A 16,757-nucleotide genomic window follows, 5' to 3' on the forward strand; every position below is an offset into this window, starting at 1 on the left:
GCATTGTAATCCTCTATATAAAGAGGCCCCTATTATCAATGAAAGTACACAGCAATTCTCTCCCAATTTAGTTTTCCTTCAACATGTTATCAGCACGAAGCACTAACCATGAAACTCTAAATTCGTAGCCTTCAAACCCTAGCAACCACCGCCGCATATATTGAAGCCCAGAACCGCCGGCGGCGTCACCGGAACCAGTAAGAAGGAAAGAGAGAGGCGGGCTCAGAAAGAAGAAAAGAGAAAGAAAAATAAAGAAAGGAAGAAGGCGGCCCGGCAGAAGAGAAAGAAAAAGAAAAAAAAAAGCCAGTGTCCCACTGCCGGAGAAGAAGAAAAGAGAGAAAAAAAAGGGAGGCCCACATTCAATCAAAGTCAAAGAAAAAAAAGGTATTCTTCTTTTATCCAATTCCTTTTGCTTTTGTAATTTCAATTTCTTTTCTTTTTCTTCGGAGACTTGCAAACTCTCTTCTTCTATCCCCCTTTCTTCATCATAGGGGAGACCTAATTAAGCCGAACTGTGGGGGTTCGTGCTCACTCCAAGCTTGGAGCTTGTAGAGTTCTCCAAACTTAGAGTTTGTTGAGAAGAAACGATTGACCACAAATATCATTGTTTTGATCTAATCTAACCCCTCTTAGAATCGAATTTCTTGGAAGCGATTATGCTCGGAAATTCCTAATTTCTTAGAAGCGACTACGCTCATAAATTTTTATTGTTTTCGTGATAGCCTTTTCACTCCTAAACTAACCCTAATCTTTTGTTGTTTTTCAGGATGAGTAACCTGAACAAGTCGAGCTTCGCTCCACTAGAGACAACAGGCGCAGGATACCACAAGTGGGTCTGTGATGTGCGCCAGCATCTTAAGGCTGATGAGATCCTAGATACGATCCAAGAGCCAAGTCAAAACGTGCCAATAGAGCTACGAGAGAGGCCAATGAAGCTAAAGCCATAATTCTCATGACAAGGCACATGAATGACGCGCTCCAAAATGATTACCTCAATGAGGAAGACCCAAGAAAACTATGGGTAGAACTCGAGCAGCGTTTTGGCAACATTCTTAACTCCCTGCTTCCTGATTTAGAAGTGAGATGGCATAACCTCCACTTCTGTGATTTCAAGTCTGTACTTGACTACAATTCTGTGGATAGAAAATCACTGATACGATGTTGATCGAGAAGACTCTCTCTACCTTCCCCGTCTCTGCATTGATGATAGCTAGCCAAGAACTATCGGATTTATGTCAATGTCGGACGCATCACAAGATTTCATGAGCTTATTGGAGCCATGAACTTAGCTGATTATAGTCGCGCCCCTAAGGGAGGGCGCCAGGAGCGAAACCCTAAGAAAAGGGATAATTCTGGACGTTCTGGTCCATGTTCTTGCCCCAAAGAGGAAGGAAACCTCCAAGATAGGCGTGCACGGAACCGTAAAGGTCAACGTGTGAAGAGAGAGAGACGCAGAGCTTCCGGCTATGGTGGTGGCGCCACCAAGGATCATAGCCGTCCCCAACGCGCTCTAGGTGCGCCCCGATCAAGGGAGCCTGACCATGATGATGCTTGTCTTCAGTGTGGAGTGTCCGGACATTGGGCCAAAGCATGTAATGCACCCCAGAATGTTGCTAACGCGTACAAGATGTATCGTGAAGCAAGTGAAGCAAATTACATGGAGCAAGAAGATCAAGATGACGATCTCGCTCTAAGGGTTAAAGACTTCAAAGCCTAAGATCCAGAGACTGGCGATTTTGATTAAGTCTTTTTATTTTTCAAGAGATGTAATAGGCAATTGCCATATATTTTTGTAGTAGATGCCAATGGTTTAGTCTTTCTTCAAAGTAGGCTCACCGAAAGTAAGTGTGATGTCTAGGAAGGTTCTGAGATTAGTGGTACTTAAGCGAGCCTTGCTCCACCGACATCTCTCTACTCATCTGGTTACATTTATTTTGGAATTACCGAAAGAAGTTAGACGACTACCATTGTTTTGCATTAGCTAACATTTTGGATTAGATTTTCTTTGGTCAAAGAGACAATGATGTAACTCCGTTGGCTTATTAATAAAATTTCGAGTTCTTTTCATTATGACTCCATTTTGATTCTGAGAATATGACTTTGTGACTATGACGGCTGGGCCATCAGTATTAATTCAAGGACATGGAATAGCCCAAGTTCCCCTTGCCAAATGACACCTTGATTACTGTCATAGAAACTCTCTACGCTCCTAGGGCAAATCACACCTATGAATAGCCAACGGATTCCATGCGAAAACGTATGTAGAGAACGGAAATGAGTTCATTTGCAATACCTCTAACGATTGCGAACAAAGGCGCATCTTAGAGAAGTTTATGTGTCTCTCTAGTGGACTCTATGTCACTATTCGAGCTATTAAATCCAATAAAGTTATGAGAGAAAATCTCTTGGATTTAGACACATATTGGCTTTATCAAGCAGGATAGGTCATCCTAGTCATGACATGATGATCCGTCTACTAAAGACTTCACATGAACATCCTTTCTCTCGAGCGAAACGAAGCATGAATCAAAAGTTGATTCCTAGACTAAGTGTGACCGTCGCCGCTGCCTCCAGAGCCGCCGCCGTCCACCACCAACCTAGGGCTGGCACAGTCCCTATCCATGACGCTATGGATGACATCCATCATGATGATGGTGCCATAGGTGATGCTGCAATCACCAAGTTTGCTTCAAAGAGCGCTTCAGACGCTCAGGCCCAACCAAAATCCTTATTGGTTGCTTCTAAAGCCTCTCGCTCATTTTACAAAGCCTGTTCCTTAGGGAAATTAGGACTGAGACCGTCCTATGCAAATGATATGAAAATACTCATTCTGTTCTTACATAGAATCCATGGGGATTCTATGGACTGATTCAACCAACTTGTAGACGCTTAAATATTTCATGATGTTAATTGACACGCAAACACACTAATCACGTGTTGTGCCATTGTCCACCAGTAAATGCTACTTATACTACACTCCTAGCAAATATCATATGATGACGGGCTCACTCCCCGGATCATCCTATTCAGTCAATTGGATTTGACATTGCTAGAGAGTTTGCATCGAAGACTTTCGATGGTTATTGCATATCACTGAGACTGATGTTGGACATCATATTCCCATGAACACACCCAAATGGTCTCGTGGAAACGACTACGATGGTAGCCTGGAATTTGGTAATGCGCACAAATATCCTTATATTCGCTTGGGGTGATGCAATATTGCATGTAGCTATGCTAATTCGTCTACGACCCACCGCCACTCAATCTACCTTTGCGTTGTAGTTAGTGACTGGGTACAAGTATCGTACTATTAATGTTAGAAACCGAAGACTCTAATTAACGTTTAGAGAAAGAGAGAGAGAGAAGACACGATGTATAGTGGTTCGTCTCCTGCCTTAACGGGAGACTACGTCCACTTGAATATTGCACTATATGTGTTTGGGCATTGCGGCCCAACATGGATTACAAGAGTTGTAATGGGATGGTTTCTAAGTGGGAGGAGTGGTCCCTTTTATAAGGAAGGGAGCCACTCTCCTTTACATTTTCTTCAATGTGGGACAAGAAGTCCTTCTTCTAGTCTTCAAAGCATGTTGTGAAGGCATATTGTCATGGTTGGGAAGTTGGTTTCCCGGTAAGCTCTTGAGCACTTCCGACTACCATGGTGTAGCTTGGACATCGGGCTACTGGATGCATATCGCGGTTGGGTCCCACCATGGCTTGTGGGCCCCCCAAAGAGGGTGATATATATGCTTAGTGACATAGAGAATAAGTCATGCTAGTGGAGGTATCTACAAGTCCCCGAAGTCCCCAAGTAAGAGGAGCTTTTTGATTGGGGAGTTATAAACATGATGTCATCAAGCATAAGTGACGTCCGGGCGGCGCCCAGCCCCTACAAGTCGCCGAACTCCGTAAGCAATAAGGGACTCTTTAACCTGCAAAACAAAGATAGAAGCATGCGCATGTAGAATGCTTGTTGTATTGGACAATGTATATGAGTTGCACTGATATGCATTAGCATGTATGAATGTACGAGGTGCATGATACATGATGATGTCTATATGTGAATGGTGCCGAGTATGATCGGTTATGAGCTCCAGAATGCACCCTGGTTGTGTGAGCATACGAAAAATGAGCATTCATAGTGCATATGATGCATAAATGCGTGATGTGCACAAGAAAATGAGCGAGGTTGAGTTGCCAAGGTTACGCGTGTGAGGTGTAAGTGGCCTGAGTACTATGAAGGCAAGAGTTTGTAACTCATGAACAATGAATATGCAAACGTTTGTATTAGTTTGGTTTTCGCTCGTGTTAATGGAACGTGAAAAGAATTTGATTGTTGCAAACGACAAATGGTAGAAGAATTCAATATTCCATTAACGTGTAATATACCGAGGAGATATGAGTGTGAAGCTCGAGAATGCTGGGAAGGCGTGAGCATAAAACTCGGGGTTGCCGGAAAGGCATGAGCGTGAAGCTCGAGGATGCCGGGAAGGAGTGAGCGTGAAGCTCGGAGACGCCATGAGGCATTAACGGGTAGTTCGAAGGTGATGCCTTGAGGCATGAGAGTAACCGTTGCTAATTATGCTGGGTTGTATGTACAAGTCCCCAAGTCCCCAGTCAAAGAGGGTTTTTTTGCGGGGTTGATACCAAAGCGTGGTTTTGTGCCGTATATCGAGCATAATTAGTGCGAGTGCGTCGTCCATCTAGAATTTTTCGGAGCGAATGCTTATTGCCCTTTCGGAGCGAACACATCTTTGAGTGTGTCATTTATGTGCCAATTGCGCCGCCACAGTGTACTATGATGGGTCCTTACAGACGAATGGGCAACTACGTTGGATTTGTGATTCCAATAATCTTTCGCCATTTAATACCCTTGCTAGGCGATCTCTTTACCGCATGTCTTGCGGATTGTCACTTTGATGAGACAGTCTTCCCATCGTTAGAGAGAGATAAGAACACAAATGTTCAGCAGGAACAACAGGAATTGGCGTGGCCTGTCCCCACTATATCTCATCTCGATCCCCACTAAAGTGACGAGATCACACATATCTGCTGCAAATATGCCTGTAAGGAAGGACGTCCCTACAAAAGGACGTAGCGTCACCCTACACGGAGGTAGGCATGGCACCAACGCCATAGATAGTGGCACTCTGGCGTTACAGGCCATGGCCCCAGCTAGGATGCATGGGAGGCCCGTGGGTTCGAAGGATTTGGCACAACCAATCCTTTGATCATCGACACTCAAAATCCGTCTCATGAGAATCTTCTGGATTAAGGTTATCGTTAGGGGACACCTCAACGTCAGAACATATTCCTGAGAATATAAAGCTCTATGAAAATTACATTAGTGTACATGAGACGTGGGATAGAAACTCCATCATAATTGATGATGTAATCACGCATAAGTTTGTTGAGTCCAGTGGTTTAGAGTATCATGATTTATCCGTACATCCAAGAGCTCGAGATCAAATTCCCCCTTCAATACTAGTAGTTATCAAAAAAGGAAAAAGGTAACACTCTCTAGTGTACTATGTTAGACAACCAATGAACCCCACGAAAGCTTAAGTAGCTATTACGGAATGACCAACGATTCATATCAGACTAAGGTTTTGTTAAGTACAAGTATAACATATATAGAATTTTATTCATCAGAAGAGTAATTTAGATGGACATACTTGAAATTTGCAGGAGAAAAGACTGCCAACCAATCATCTTCAGAAAGCTGAGGAGTGCCAACTTCCACTGTTACCCATTGAGAATCTTCCCCCTGCAGCCCTTGTTCTTCATGACAAAAAGAACGAGGCTAATAGTAAAAATAAGTAGCTAGTTGAACTACATTACCTTGGTGCCAAGAAGGACTGGGTTTGCCGTGACAGAAGCATTTTCATGAAGCTCGTAAACAGCTCTGTGGATTTGAATCTTGGACAGTGGCTGTACCCCATCACCTCCATGCTTAATGTGACTATGAACTGCTGTTAAATTCAATAAGAAAACCGATAACGGGGCAAGTTTAAGGGACAAGAAGAAGCTGAAGCTCTCCATAATGTGTGTGAGTGATGTGATCCAAAATGATCAAACCATTTTATAGAGCAGTCGACCAACCAAATGTGTCTTTAGTCTCTAACACTCATTGTCATCTTTTTTTTTTGAAAATCAAGCCAGTAGGGCGAATATATATTCATTAAAAGCCAGAAGAGGCCGTTACATACCCTTCTGCTGCCATTTAGACAGACAAGAAGATAGTGGTAGTACTCACAATGGTACATAGAAAATAGACCCACTCATTGTACAATCGATACGTAGACATAGCGGGAATCCCCCTTTGGTACTACACCGGAGGCGCTAGAGAGATCCGGCCCTCCCAACCTAATTCTTTAACCAATAAACCTAGTTGCCTAGAGACCTCAATTGGTGTACAACTAGATCCACTGAGACTTAGTCGACAGGACCAGACCAAATGCAAAGACTAGATGCACAAAGGTGCCTAGACTGTCCCTGAAAACGGAACACTACTGTATCTTTTGATTGTAGACATGTATGTTATATTAATGCACTTATTTCTTCTTGCCTTTTCTAATTGATAATGTTCGTATTTGACATTTTGACTAGTCATTTTGTTGCTAATTTGTAAAAATACTTTCTTCAAGTCAGACAAAAGGCAAAGATGAATAAAGGATGGATTAAGATGCTGGCGTTCTGATGACTTCTTGTTAAGCCTGTATCACGTGAGATTAAATAATATCTCAAATAGTACTCAAAGTTCTCTTTCTGATTATCTTCCAAGAAGAGGCATTCAACTGAAAAATCATAGAATTCTTACCTGAGTGATTATAATATTATATATGATTAATTAAAGAGAAAATGCACCATCAGTGCCTCAACTCTTGTGCACCGGCCAAGTTGATACCCAGACTCTCAGTGCTATCAATGTGATACCTGAAAATTAATACGCTATCAGTGACATCCTTCCGTCAAAATTCTCAGACTGGGACGTTAAAAAAGTCACGTGCCAAGCACGTGGGCCCCAAAAAAGGGCAAAGACGTCTTTTTGCTCAAAATGCAGCCCTAATCGATTAAAACCTCCATTTTCTCTCCATTCTCATACCTCCTCTTCGACAAATCACGATCTAGTCAGACCCAAACTCTTATCCCTCAAAGCTTTCACCTTTTTCAATTCAAAATATTCGAAAGACTGAGATTGACAGTCTGTGCGCAACAGAACACGGACCTGGAATCGAATCTCCGACAGTAAAGAGATGGCCAAAATGTGGAGGATTTTTAGGGAGTCTGGACCACCCCCCCCCCCCAAGTAAGTCTCTTTTCGAATCTACTTCTTTATCTCCTATTCTTTTGTAATGGAGTGAAATGAGAATCCGACCGACATAAGCATACTTTTGAACAACAGTTTTAAAAAAATCTGGGCAAAAGGGGAATCTTTCTAGGGTTTCAGCGATGAAGATAGAAAAATTGGTTTCTTTTAGTGCTTGAATAAAGAAAGAGTATTATGGTAATCGATCTGTGCGTGCTGGGTTTTATATTGTTTTTGTTCTTGGACTGTGATGGTTGACTTCGAATATTAGGGTGTTTAAATGAGAAAAAGTCAGAATCCAGAAAAAAATGGATTTGGGGAAAGTTTGAATACGATTCAATATCGAGTATTTTACATCTAAATGAGCATGAGGATTTTGGTTTGGATGCATAATAGTTAGAGAAGTTGATGTCTCTTATTGACATTGATATTGATTGTTCATAGAGATGTTCATATGTTGTTGATTTTGCAGTTCCCGACCATCTGTACACAATGGAAATCTTCCATGGTGGATATTTTGACAAGCAACTGGATGGGACCAAGAAGTATAAGGTGGCTAGGTTCAACAAGATGGGGGAAAAATCTATTTAGATGGGTTAGATCCTGAGTTGATGTCATGGGTGGAGATGAACAATATAGCTTACGCATTGGGGTACAGAGGGAAGCCCATCTCCTACCATTTCAAGCTGCCTCGGACTTCAAGCAATGAAGGATTCATTCCAATCAAGAATGATGCAGATGCTCTAGAAATGGTGAAGGTGATACCTTTGAGTAAGAGGCAGATTAGTGTGTATATAACAGGGGGTGGTCGTAGGAGGAAGAGAGAGGCTGAATTAGATGATCTGAAGCCAGATGACCCCGACTGGGAAAATCCTTTGAATAATTGTAGTGCAACAGAGAAGGAGAGAATGTTTGAGGCAGCAAACTTGCAGGCTAGTCAGTACAACAGCTCTCCAAGCAAATTTCATGTGGGGACCAGTTCTCCACATATAATTGATATCACAGATGGAGGTGATTCAAATGGTAATGAGGGTGGAAGGGAGGTTGGTGAAGGCTTTAAAGAAGGTGGAGTAAATGTGGGGGTTGGGCCAAGTGAAGACACTTTTGAAGGGCTATCTGATATTGTCACAAATGTGTTGGCGTCACAAGAAACTGCAGGGCAAGAAAACATAGGACACAGTAGGAAAACAAGTGAAGCAGAGGGGCATAAGGGTAACTTTGGGGGACCCTCTACAAAACCTAAAAGAGTTAAGCATTGTGTTAAAAGGCCTTGGCCTGCCTCTGCTACAGCTGCTCTAAAGAAAAGCTTGAGGCAATTGAACAGAGAGAAAAAGAGGCTGCTGAGAAAGCTGAAAAGGAGGCTTGGGAGAAGGCAGAAAGAGAGGCTGCAGAGGTTAGGGAAAGGGAGGCAACAGCTAAGCAAAAGGAGGAAACTGATAGATTGAGAGCAAGAGAGGCTGCAGAGCAATTGGCTCGGGACGAGGCAGAAAAGAGAGAGAGTGAAGCTGCAGAAAAGAGGGCAAGAGAGGCTACAGCTGTAAAAGAGAGGTTGGCTGCAGAAATCAGGGAAAGACAAGCTCAGTCCAAGCAGAACAAGGTTTCTAGGGGTGAAAGCAGTTCCAGATTTACTCCATCTGAGAAGGGCAAGAGACCGGTTGAGGCTGCCAAAGTGAACCGGAGGGGAAAGAAACCAAAGCAGCCAAGGTATAATACAAGAGGGAAGAAACCAGGCAGTAATGCAAGAGAGGTTGAGGTAGTTGATGATGATGACTCAGATGATGGTTCAGACTTCTATGTCGATTCCGACTACGATCTCAACCAAGATGAGTTTGATGATGTTGAGTTTGAAGAAAATGTCACAGAACCTACAAATGTTGAGGAGTTTGAAGATATGGGGTTCAGAGGCTATTGCTCAGATGAAGCTGCAGATTCTGATGAGTTGGAGAGTTTGAGTGGATCTGATACTGAAGAGGATGAGGATGGGAATCCACTTCCAAAGAAGCTGAATAAAGGAGTGAAGATTAGGCCTTGGATCAGATCTGTGGATCTGAAAAACCCCAAGTTCAGGTTGGGTTTGGCATTCCCAAACTCAGAGCAGTTCAAGGAGGCTGTGAGGGAGTGTGCAATCAGGAATCAGATTGGACTTTGGTTTGAAAAGAATTCTAAGCACAAGGTTGAGGTCAACTGTCAATGGGACTGCCCATTTAGATTGTATGCTAGCACTTCAAAGGGTGAGGGTCCAACTTTGATTATAAGGACGTTGAACAACAAACACACTTGTTCTCCAGTGGAAACAAGCCACTTCTTGGATTACAACAGGATTGCAAGAGAGGTACAACCAGATTTGTTGGTGGATGAGAATTGGTCCAGAGCTGGCATACATAATCACATACAGAAGAAATACAAGTTGGATGTGGGGGTGCAAACCATCACAAGAGCTAAGAGAAAGGCAAAGAGGATGAATCAGGGCCATTACATTGAGCAGTACAACAACCTTGCTGCTTATAGGAAAGAGTTATTAAGAAGCAATCCTGGTTCAACAGTTGAAATCAAGACATGTATGGATGGTGAAATAAGGAGGTTTCAGAGAATTTACATTTGTTTTGCAGCATGTAAGAATGGGTGGATGAATGGCTGCATGCCTCTCATTGGTTTGGATGGGTGTCACATAAAAGGGCACCATCCTGGACAGTTATTAGCAGCAGTTGGCATAGATGCAAACAATGGGATGTTCCCAATTGCATATGCCATTGCTGAAGCTGAGAACCAAGAGACTTGGACCTGGTTCCTAGAGCTTTTGAAATGGGATTTGAAGATGGACAAGGACAGCAGCTATGCCTTTATCACAGATAAGCAGAAGGGGCTAGGAAATGCAATAGCAGGTTTGGACTAAATTTTGCTTTTAATTTGTACACTTTGTGTGACATTAAAATGATTTGTTGATGTGTTTATTTTGCATTACAACTGCAGATTGGTTTCCAAATGCTGAGCATAGGCACTGTGTGAGGCATTTTTACAATAATTTCAAGGCCAAGCATCCAGGAGAGGGGCTGAAGCAGTTGGTTTGGAATGCAGCTAGATCCAGCACTGTTGTGTGGTATAACAAGCACATGGCTGAATTGAGGGAGCTTAGTGATGATGCCTGGAAATGGTTTCTTGACAAGAACCCAACACATTGGTCTAGGGCTTATTTCAGCGAGGACTCAAGGTGTGATATACTACTCAACAACCTTTGTGAGTCTTTCTATGCAGCTATATTACCAGCTAGAGATAAGCCCATACTCACCATGTTGGAAAAGATTAGAATGGATATGATGGTGAGGCAAGCAAACAGAATAGTGGCTTGTGAAAAGTGGAAAGATTTGGTTGGACCTCGAATCAAGAAAATTATTGACAAGACCAGTCAAAGAGCAACATTATATAGAGCACACAGGTCTGGGGAATTCATATTCCAAGTAACTGGGGACAGTGGCAGCAATCATGCAGTAGACTTGGGCCTTCATACTTGCACTTGTAAGAGATGGCAGCTAAGTGGGATACCATGTGTTCATGCTATCTGTGCAATTAGGTTCAAGAAACAGGATGCTGCCTTATAATGTGATGACTACCTCATGCCCTCAACCTATTTGGAGTCATACAACCCAATAATCTATCCTATAGCAGGCCAAGAGGATTGGGAACCTGTTGAGTACCCAATTGCACCTCCCCTTTACAAGCAGCAGCCTGGTAGGCCTAAAACGAAGAGAACAAAGGAACCCGGAGAGAGGAAACAGACCACAGCCCCACCTGCACCCCAAGAGGGTAAATTGCCTAGAACTGGTATCAAGATTTCATGCAGAGTATGTGGGCAACAAGGACACAACAAGCTAGGTTGTCCAATCACCAAGGCAGCAAAGGCAGCAGCCTCAGTAAGTACTTAATATCGAGTTTGATGTCAATTTTTAAACTTTGTCCATTACTAGCTTTTACTTTGTTTACTAACTTTTTCTTTAAAAATTCAACAGGGAGAAGGTTCATCAAATGGACCAAATGCTGGTAACAAAAGGAAGAGAACCAACAAGAAGGTATGTTTTAAACTGAACTGTTTTTGACTATGTGATATTGAAATTGCAATTGTGGTGAATGTGTTTATCTGTTTTGGATATGATTGTGCAGCCTAAAAGAGCATCTATGCCAAAGGGGTGTTCCAACTTGAAGGAACAGATCATAAGGTCAAGGAAGACATGGAAGAAGGTCAAGGATGCTGTTGGTGGTACTTCTGGTGTCAATACCAACGTATCAACCTCACAAACAGTCCAGCAACCTCCTACTCAAAGCAGCCAAAATCCTGCTGCAAGAGGTGCACAGAAGATATCTTCCCAACCTATGCAAAGCCAACCTTCCTCTGATTGGGCGGCTTCTTAAACATAAACCTATTCAGTTTGGTGTTTGTTAGCCTATTTTGATTGCAGCACTTTGGAATCTTTGGAAAAGAAGTTTAAGTTACTGGTATCAAGATTTCAGTTTAAGTTCATGTTGTGTATTAAGGCTGCTGCACAAATTATGCATCATGGAACAGTATTTATTTTGATCTGCCATGATTTTTGCTTGTAACAACTCATGTGGTAATTGAATGGGTGTTTAGGTTGAATTTGATTGTGCTACATGTGTTTTCACTAGGTACACAGTTCCTTTCTTCTCTTACAATGTTGATTTTGATGGAGATGGAAATTAAGACATTTGATCAGGTTCATTAGTTACTGGAAAATGGACTGATATGATGTTGATGTTATGTTGCTGAAGTTAATTTGGAGGGAAAGTTGTGTGCCAAATAGATATTGGAGGGAAATCAGTTGTTGGGATAAGCTAAGGGTCATTTAGGTCATTTGCCCTTTTTTTGAGGCCCACGTGCTTGGCACGTGACTTTTTTAACGTCCCAGTCTGAGAATTTTGACGGAAGGATGTCACTGATAGCGAAATCATTGTTCAGGTATCATATTGATAGCACTGAGAGTCTGGGTATCAACTTGGCCGGTGCACAAGAGTTGAGGCACTGATGGTGCATTTTTCTCTTAATTAAAAGCCCTAATGACCTGACAAATTGTGTTTTTATATATCCAAATCAGTAGGATAAGCAAATTAATGTGAACACATCCCAAATACAGGAGGTCTTTAAGCATAATTTAGCATAGTCCATGCATCAACACAGGGTCAAGATAGACTGTGATTTGAATATATGCTTAAGCCAATCTGTATCAAGAGGGGGGTGGGGGACATATAGGTTGACCAAATAATATTCTGTAACAAATGAACTGTGGATTTCATTTGATACCAGTTCTGATACCCTAAAATCATTTGTACGTACAACTTATTTCTCAGTGGCAAGTTTCTTGTCAAGTGTACATCCACTGTTTGATCATCGAAAGTGTAAGATGATGTACTTCATCATGTAGCTAAGGTAGTTGGCTCACAACCGTCATGCACGCATGCCAAGACATCCCTGTAGTCCCTTGAGATAGTGAAGGAATCATAGACATTACCATCACTGCTCTTCTTGTACTCCATGAGAAGTGATGAGTGGTTAAATGCTGTGAGTTTTACAAAGCCAAAGTCATGATCTTTGTGAAGGCTCCAAGTGGTCTGCACTGGGCTAAATTCTGATAAGTGACTGCCTCCTCCTCCAACAACAATGTGGATTGTTCCATTCACAGTCCCGGAATAATGGGATTTTTCTGTGTTTACACATTGATTCTGCAGCACAAAATTTGAATATTCATGCATGAGGCAAATAAAACGTGTGTGGAAAATCCGAAAGTGTTGCAGTTTCACAGTAAATGCCATTGTGTTTGCATACCTGGTAAATGGGGCATATTCTTTCATAGTTATGGACATGGCCATAGAAAGCAATGTCTACCTTGTACTTTTGCCATAGCTTTTGCATGCTTTCCCTACCCATTGGCTCTTCAAATGAACCATCCAACCCATAATATAAGTCGGAGGAATAACCAAGAACACGATGAGCAATGAATATCAGCCAAGGCTGTTTCTGCCTGTCAACTGATGCAAGGCATTTCTCAATAAATTTGTACTGCTCAGTTCCTTCCCTCCAGTCATGTTCAGTGTCAGCTACACAGAAGTGGAACATGCCATAATCTGTTGAGTACCTGTAAACAACAATTACAGTTGATTTCTTTAAGGGGATTAAGATACATAGTTGAAGACTTAGCCTATAGCCAGCAGAATGACTGGTGGTACAGTTTTCTGTTTTCCTTAAAAATAACATAAAACATAAACTCATATAAAGTCTCTAATGTAATCAGCCATAGGAAGTAGTACAAGTTATTTACCAGAACTTAGCTCGGTTCTCGGCAGGAACATAAAACATAGTCTCAGCTAGCACACCACATTCACCACCTGCATCATTACCATTATAGAAGGATCCGGTCCCTGGTGTATCTCGTTCATGATTACCACTGTCGGAGCATTTTATGAAGTTTCAGAGGACAATGTGAACTTATATATTTCAAACAGATGTGTTCATTCACAGGAATAAGGATAAAACAAGTTTACATACCTTGCAATCATATATGGTACAGTCGATGCAATGGGCTCAACCTGTGATGTGAACTGGTCCCACTGTGAGATGTATCCATTGGCATAGGAAATGTCTCCTATGTGGAAAACTATGTCAATGTTATCTAAGTCCTTGATCAGTTGATCAGTGGTATTGAGTGAACCCGGCTGATAATTACTGTATTCATTTGAACCATCGCGCTCAGCCTGAAATTCGTGGGAGGAAAGCAAACTCAATCTTGTATGAACATAGGTAACCATGGAGAGAGCTAGTTATAGAAAATAAATGCTACATATGTCTGACAAGTGTTCATGTAGTGGCCAACATTTTCCACCAAGGTTGATACCTTTCCCATGTCTCCAAATATAACTACACGCTGTAATGAGTCCTGACCGGGATATGGTGATGACTTGAAAGAGTAAGACTTGCTCCAGATATAGGAACCATTAGATGACCTATGACCGAGCTTGTAAGTGTACCTGCATATACAACCACCATATATAACAGCCTTAGGTACAGAACAGATAACTCTTTACAGTTCATTTTAAGAAATCAAATTAATATCGAAGCTGCATACAATGAATTTGGCCAAAGGTCCTTTAAGAAACTAGTGTGGATGAAACCAGGATCGCGCCAACCAACTGTTCGAGCTGGTGGACCTGCATTACAAGAAGAACTCTTAGATTAAGTTCTTTTATCTGGCATTTACGTGGGTGGATTAGATTGATCATGTGATCCATACCACACATGCTCTCTCGTGTAAAAGTCAATGTTCCTGCTGGAGATCGGGTTTGAGCCTCTCCCTTTAGACCCCACTCAACAAAAGGTACAGCTTCATCAATGTTATAGCCACTTGTCCAGGTTACTGTCATCTGCATAAGAGAACAAGAACATATTTAGAAACTTGGTTGCATATATATTCTTACCCACTATCATCCATTACATTTTTGCTTACTTGAGTTCTTAGCCTCAACAATAAGGGGTTCAATCTGGAGCCAGTGGAGACTCCAGGAATTTATGAAAATACTGAGTCATGTATATATGTATGAACTTACTTCATCCCATTGCTTTCCTTGAGCAAGACGAGGGTAAAGGGGTGCTTTCGGATTCAAGAAACTTATAGCACTAGAAACTGCCACCAATTTTGGCTGCATTAATTTGATGAATATATACTTAGAAAACAAATGCCTTTATTGAAACCACACACACAGAGTTAAACTGTTAAATAGACATTAGTATTTCAAATAGCAACCACTGAGCTGGAAGAGAGGATAAATGAGCATACGTTTGATAGCCCGCCTGAGAACAATGCAAATGAAAAACCTTCCCTTTGATTGATCAACTGAAGTTTGAAAGTTCCTTTGCCAGTCTTTGTATAATCAGCACTGGAATCATTCGCAAACATGTACTGAAATGAAAGCAACAAAATTCAGTACGACAGTTCTTATTAAGAGCTATAATTTCCTCAAATTCGAAGATAGATGATACAGCAATAACACACACCTTGATCGGAGCTGAGCATATGTATGGAGCCTGTTGTCTGGAGTCGGTAGATGGACAAGTCGATGAGCTGCCCATAATAGATTCATTTTTATGACACTGAATTGTATTTTATCCAAGCAATGCACTTAATAAAAAGGTTAGAACATTACTCGAAATTTGCAGGAGAAAAAACTGCCAACCAATCATCTCCAGAAGGATTAGGACTATCAACTTTCACAGTTACCCACTCAGAATCTTCTCCCTGAACATAAAGTGACCCAAACTCATAAAAAATAAAAATTAAAAAAAATTAAAAAAAAAAAAAGATATCTGGCAATTAACAGTACTGAAAAGATCAAGTAGTTGAGGTGAAACACGTACCTTCATACCAAGAAGTGCAGGGTATGGTTTGAGGGAAGCATTTTCATGAAGCTCATAAACAGCTCTGTGGATTTGAACCTTGGAAAGCGGCTGAACCCCGTCGCCTGCATGCTTATTGTGACTATGAGCTGCTGTGTAATGCAACAAGAAAACCAGTATCAGAGCAACTTTCAGGGACAAGAAGCTTGAGCCCTCCATTTGTGCTTGTGGAAGGCTAGCTCCTAATGAGTTTGACGACCCTGTCCAAAAAACCCCAATGAAAACTATAGCATTGATGTCTCAGCCAAATTTATAACGGGCCAAGAAATCACTCTCCATTTAAAACATTTGTTTCCATACTTGTGTAATATAATAAATGTCCGTTGCTTCTTCTTCTTTCCTTTTAAAACTAAAGAGGAATATTCCTTCTTTCCATTTGGATTTAGAAGTTTTCGTATTTGCTTCTTCATCTTGATGCTTCTGTACAAGTTTCTTTCATTAAAAGAGAAAAAATGGACGGTCCTACGATGGTGTGATGTTGACTTTCTTGTTGAGCCTGTTCCAAGTAAGATACTCAAACACACTATTGTATTTTGTGGCAATCTTCCAAGAAGTTGCATCCAAAAGTTTTTTCTTCTTTTTGTTCGATTCAAAGGTTTCTAAACAAAAAACATAATACCACACTCCCACGCCTTTTGAAGTTTGTTACGTAATGATTTTTTGGAATTCTTAGTTACTTACTATAGAACCTTGCAGTATAAAGTAGCAATGAGCTGCCAAATGGTGTTTATGTGTAACCAAATTAGTAGGATAAGAGAACTTCGTGTGAACACGGTACCAAATAGAGAGAGCCGTCCCTAAGAATACCTGGGGCATATGCTTTAGTCCAAACATGTGAATCTGAATTCTGAAAATATAGATTGACTAAATCAATCATACTCTGCATCAAACTATGGGGTTGTGAAACTTTTAAGGGACCATGTTCTACACAATATAGTCTATGAATTGGGACCAACTCCAGCCCTACCAACTTTGTTTCACGTTCGCATC

The 16,757-nt window shown here is 41.5% G+C and overlaps 2 protein-coding genes across 2 annotated transcripts; one reads left to right on the forward strand and one right to left on the reverse strand.

Annotated features, from left to right (window-relative positions):
• Nucleotides 1-9,203: 9,203 nt before the first annotated feature.
• On the forward strand, nucleotides 9,204-11,757 carry LOC133707368 (uncharacterized). The gene is made up of 4 exons (XM_062132925.1): nucleotides 9,204-10,194; nucleotides 10,283-11,220; nucleotides 11,317-11,376; nucleotides 11,468-11,757. The coding sequence occupies exons 1-2, from the start codon at nucleotides 9,204-9,206 to the stop codon at nucleotides 10,906-10,908; spliced, it is 1,617 nt and encodes a 538-aa protein (XP_061988909.1). The 3' UTR covers nucleotides 10,909-11,220; nucleotides 11,317-11,376; nucleotides 11,468-11,757.
• A 742-nt stretch (nucleotides 11,758-12,499) lies between these two features.
• Nucleotides 12,500-16,059, reverse strand: LOC133743002 (probable inactive purple acid phosphatase 27). Its single transcript, XM_062170739.1, has 12 exons — nucleotides 15,729-16,059; nucleotides 15,518-15,609; nucleotides 15,369-15,435; nucleotides 15,151-15,273; nucleotides 14,921-15,013; nucleotides 14,608-14,737; nucleotides 14,443-14,524; nucleotides 14,212-14,344; nucleotides 13,866-14,071; nucleotides 13,639-13,764; nucleotides 13,146-13,455; nucleotides 12,500-13,042 (listed from the first exon to the last, which is right to left on the reverse strand). The coding sequence occupies exons 1-12, from the start codon at nucleotides 15,924-15,926 to the stop codon at nucleotides 12,737-12,739; spliced, it is 1,866 nt and encodes a 621-aa protein (XP_062026723.1). The 5' UTR covers nucleotides 15,927-16,059; the 3' UTR covers nucleotides 12,500-12,736.
• Between the last annotated feature and the right edge of the window lie 698 nt (nucleotides 16,060-16,757).

Source organism: Rosa rugosa, chromosome 4 (assembly GCF_958449725.1).
Source record: "Rosa rugosa chromosome 4, drRosRugo1.1, whole genome shotgun sequence".
Taxonomy (NCBI): Eukaryota; Viridiplantae; Streptophyta; class Magnoliopsida; order Rosales; family Rosaceae; genus Rosa; species Rosa rugosa.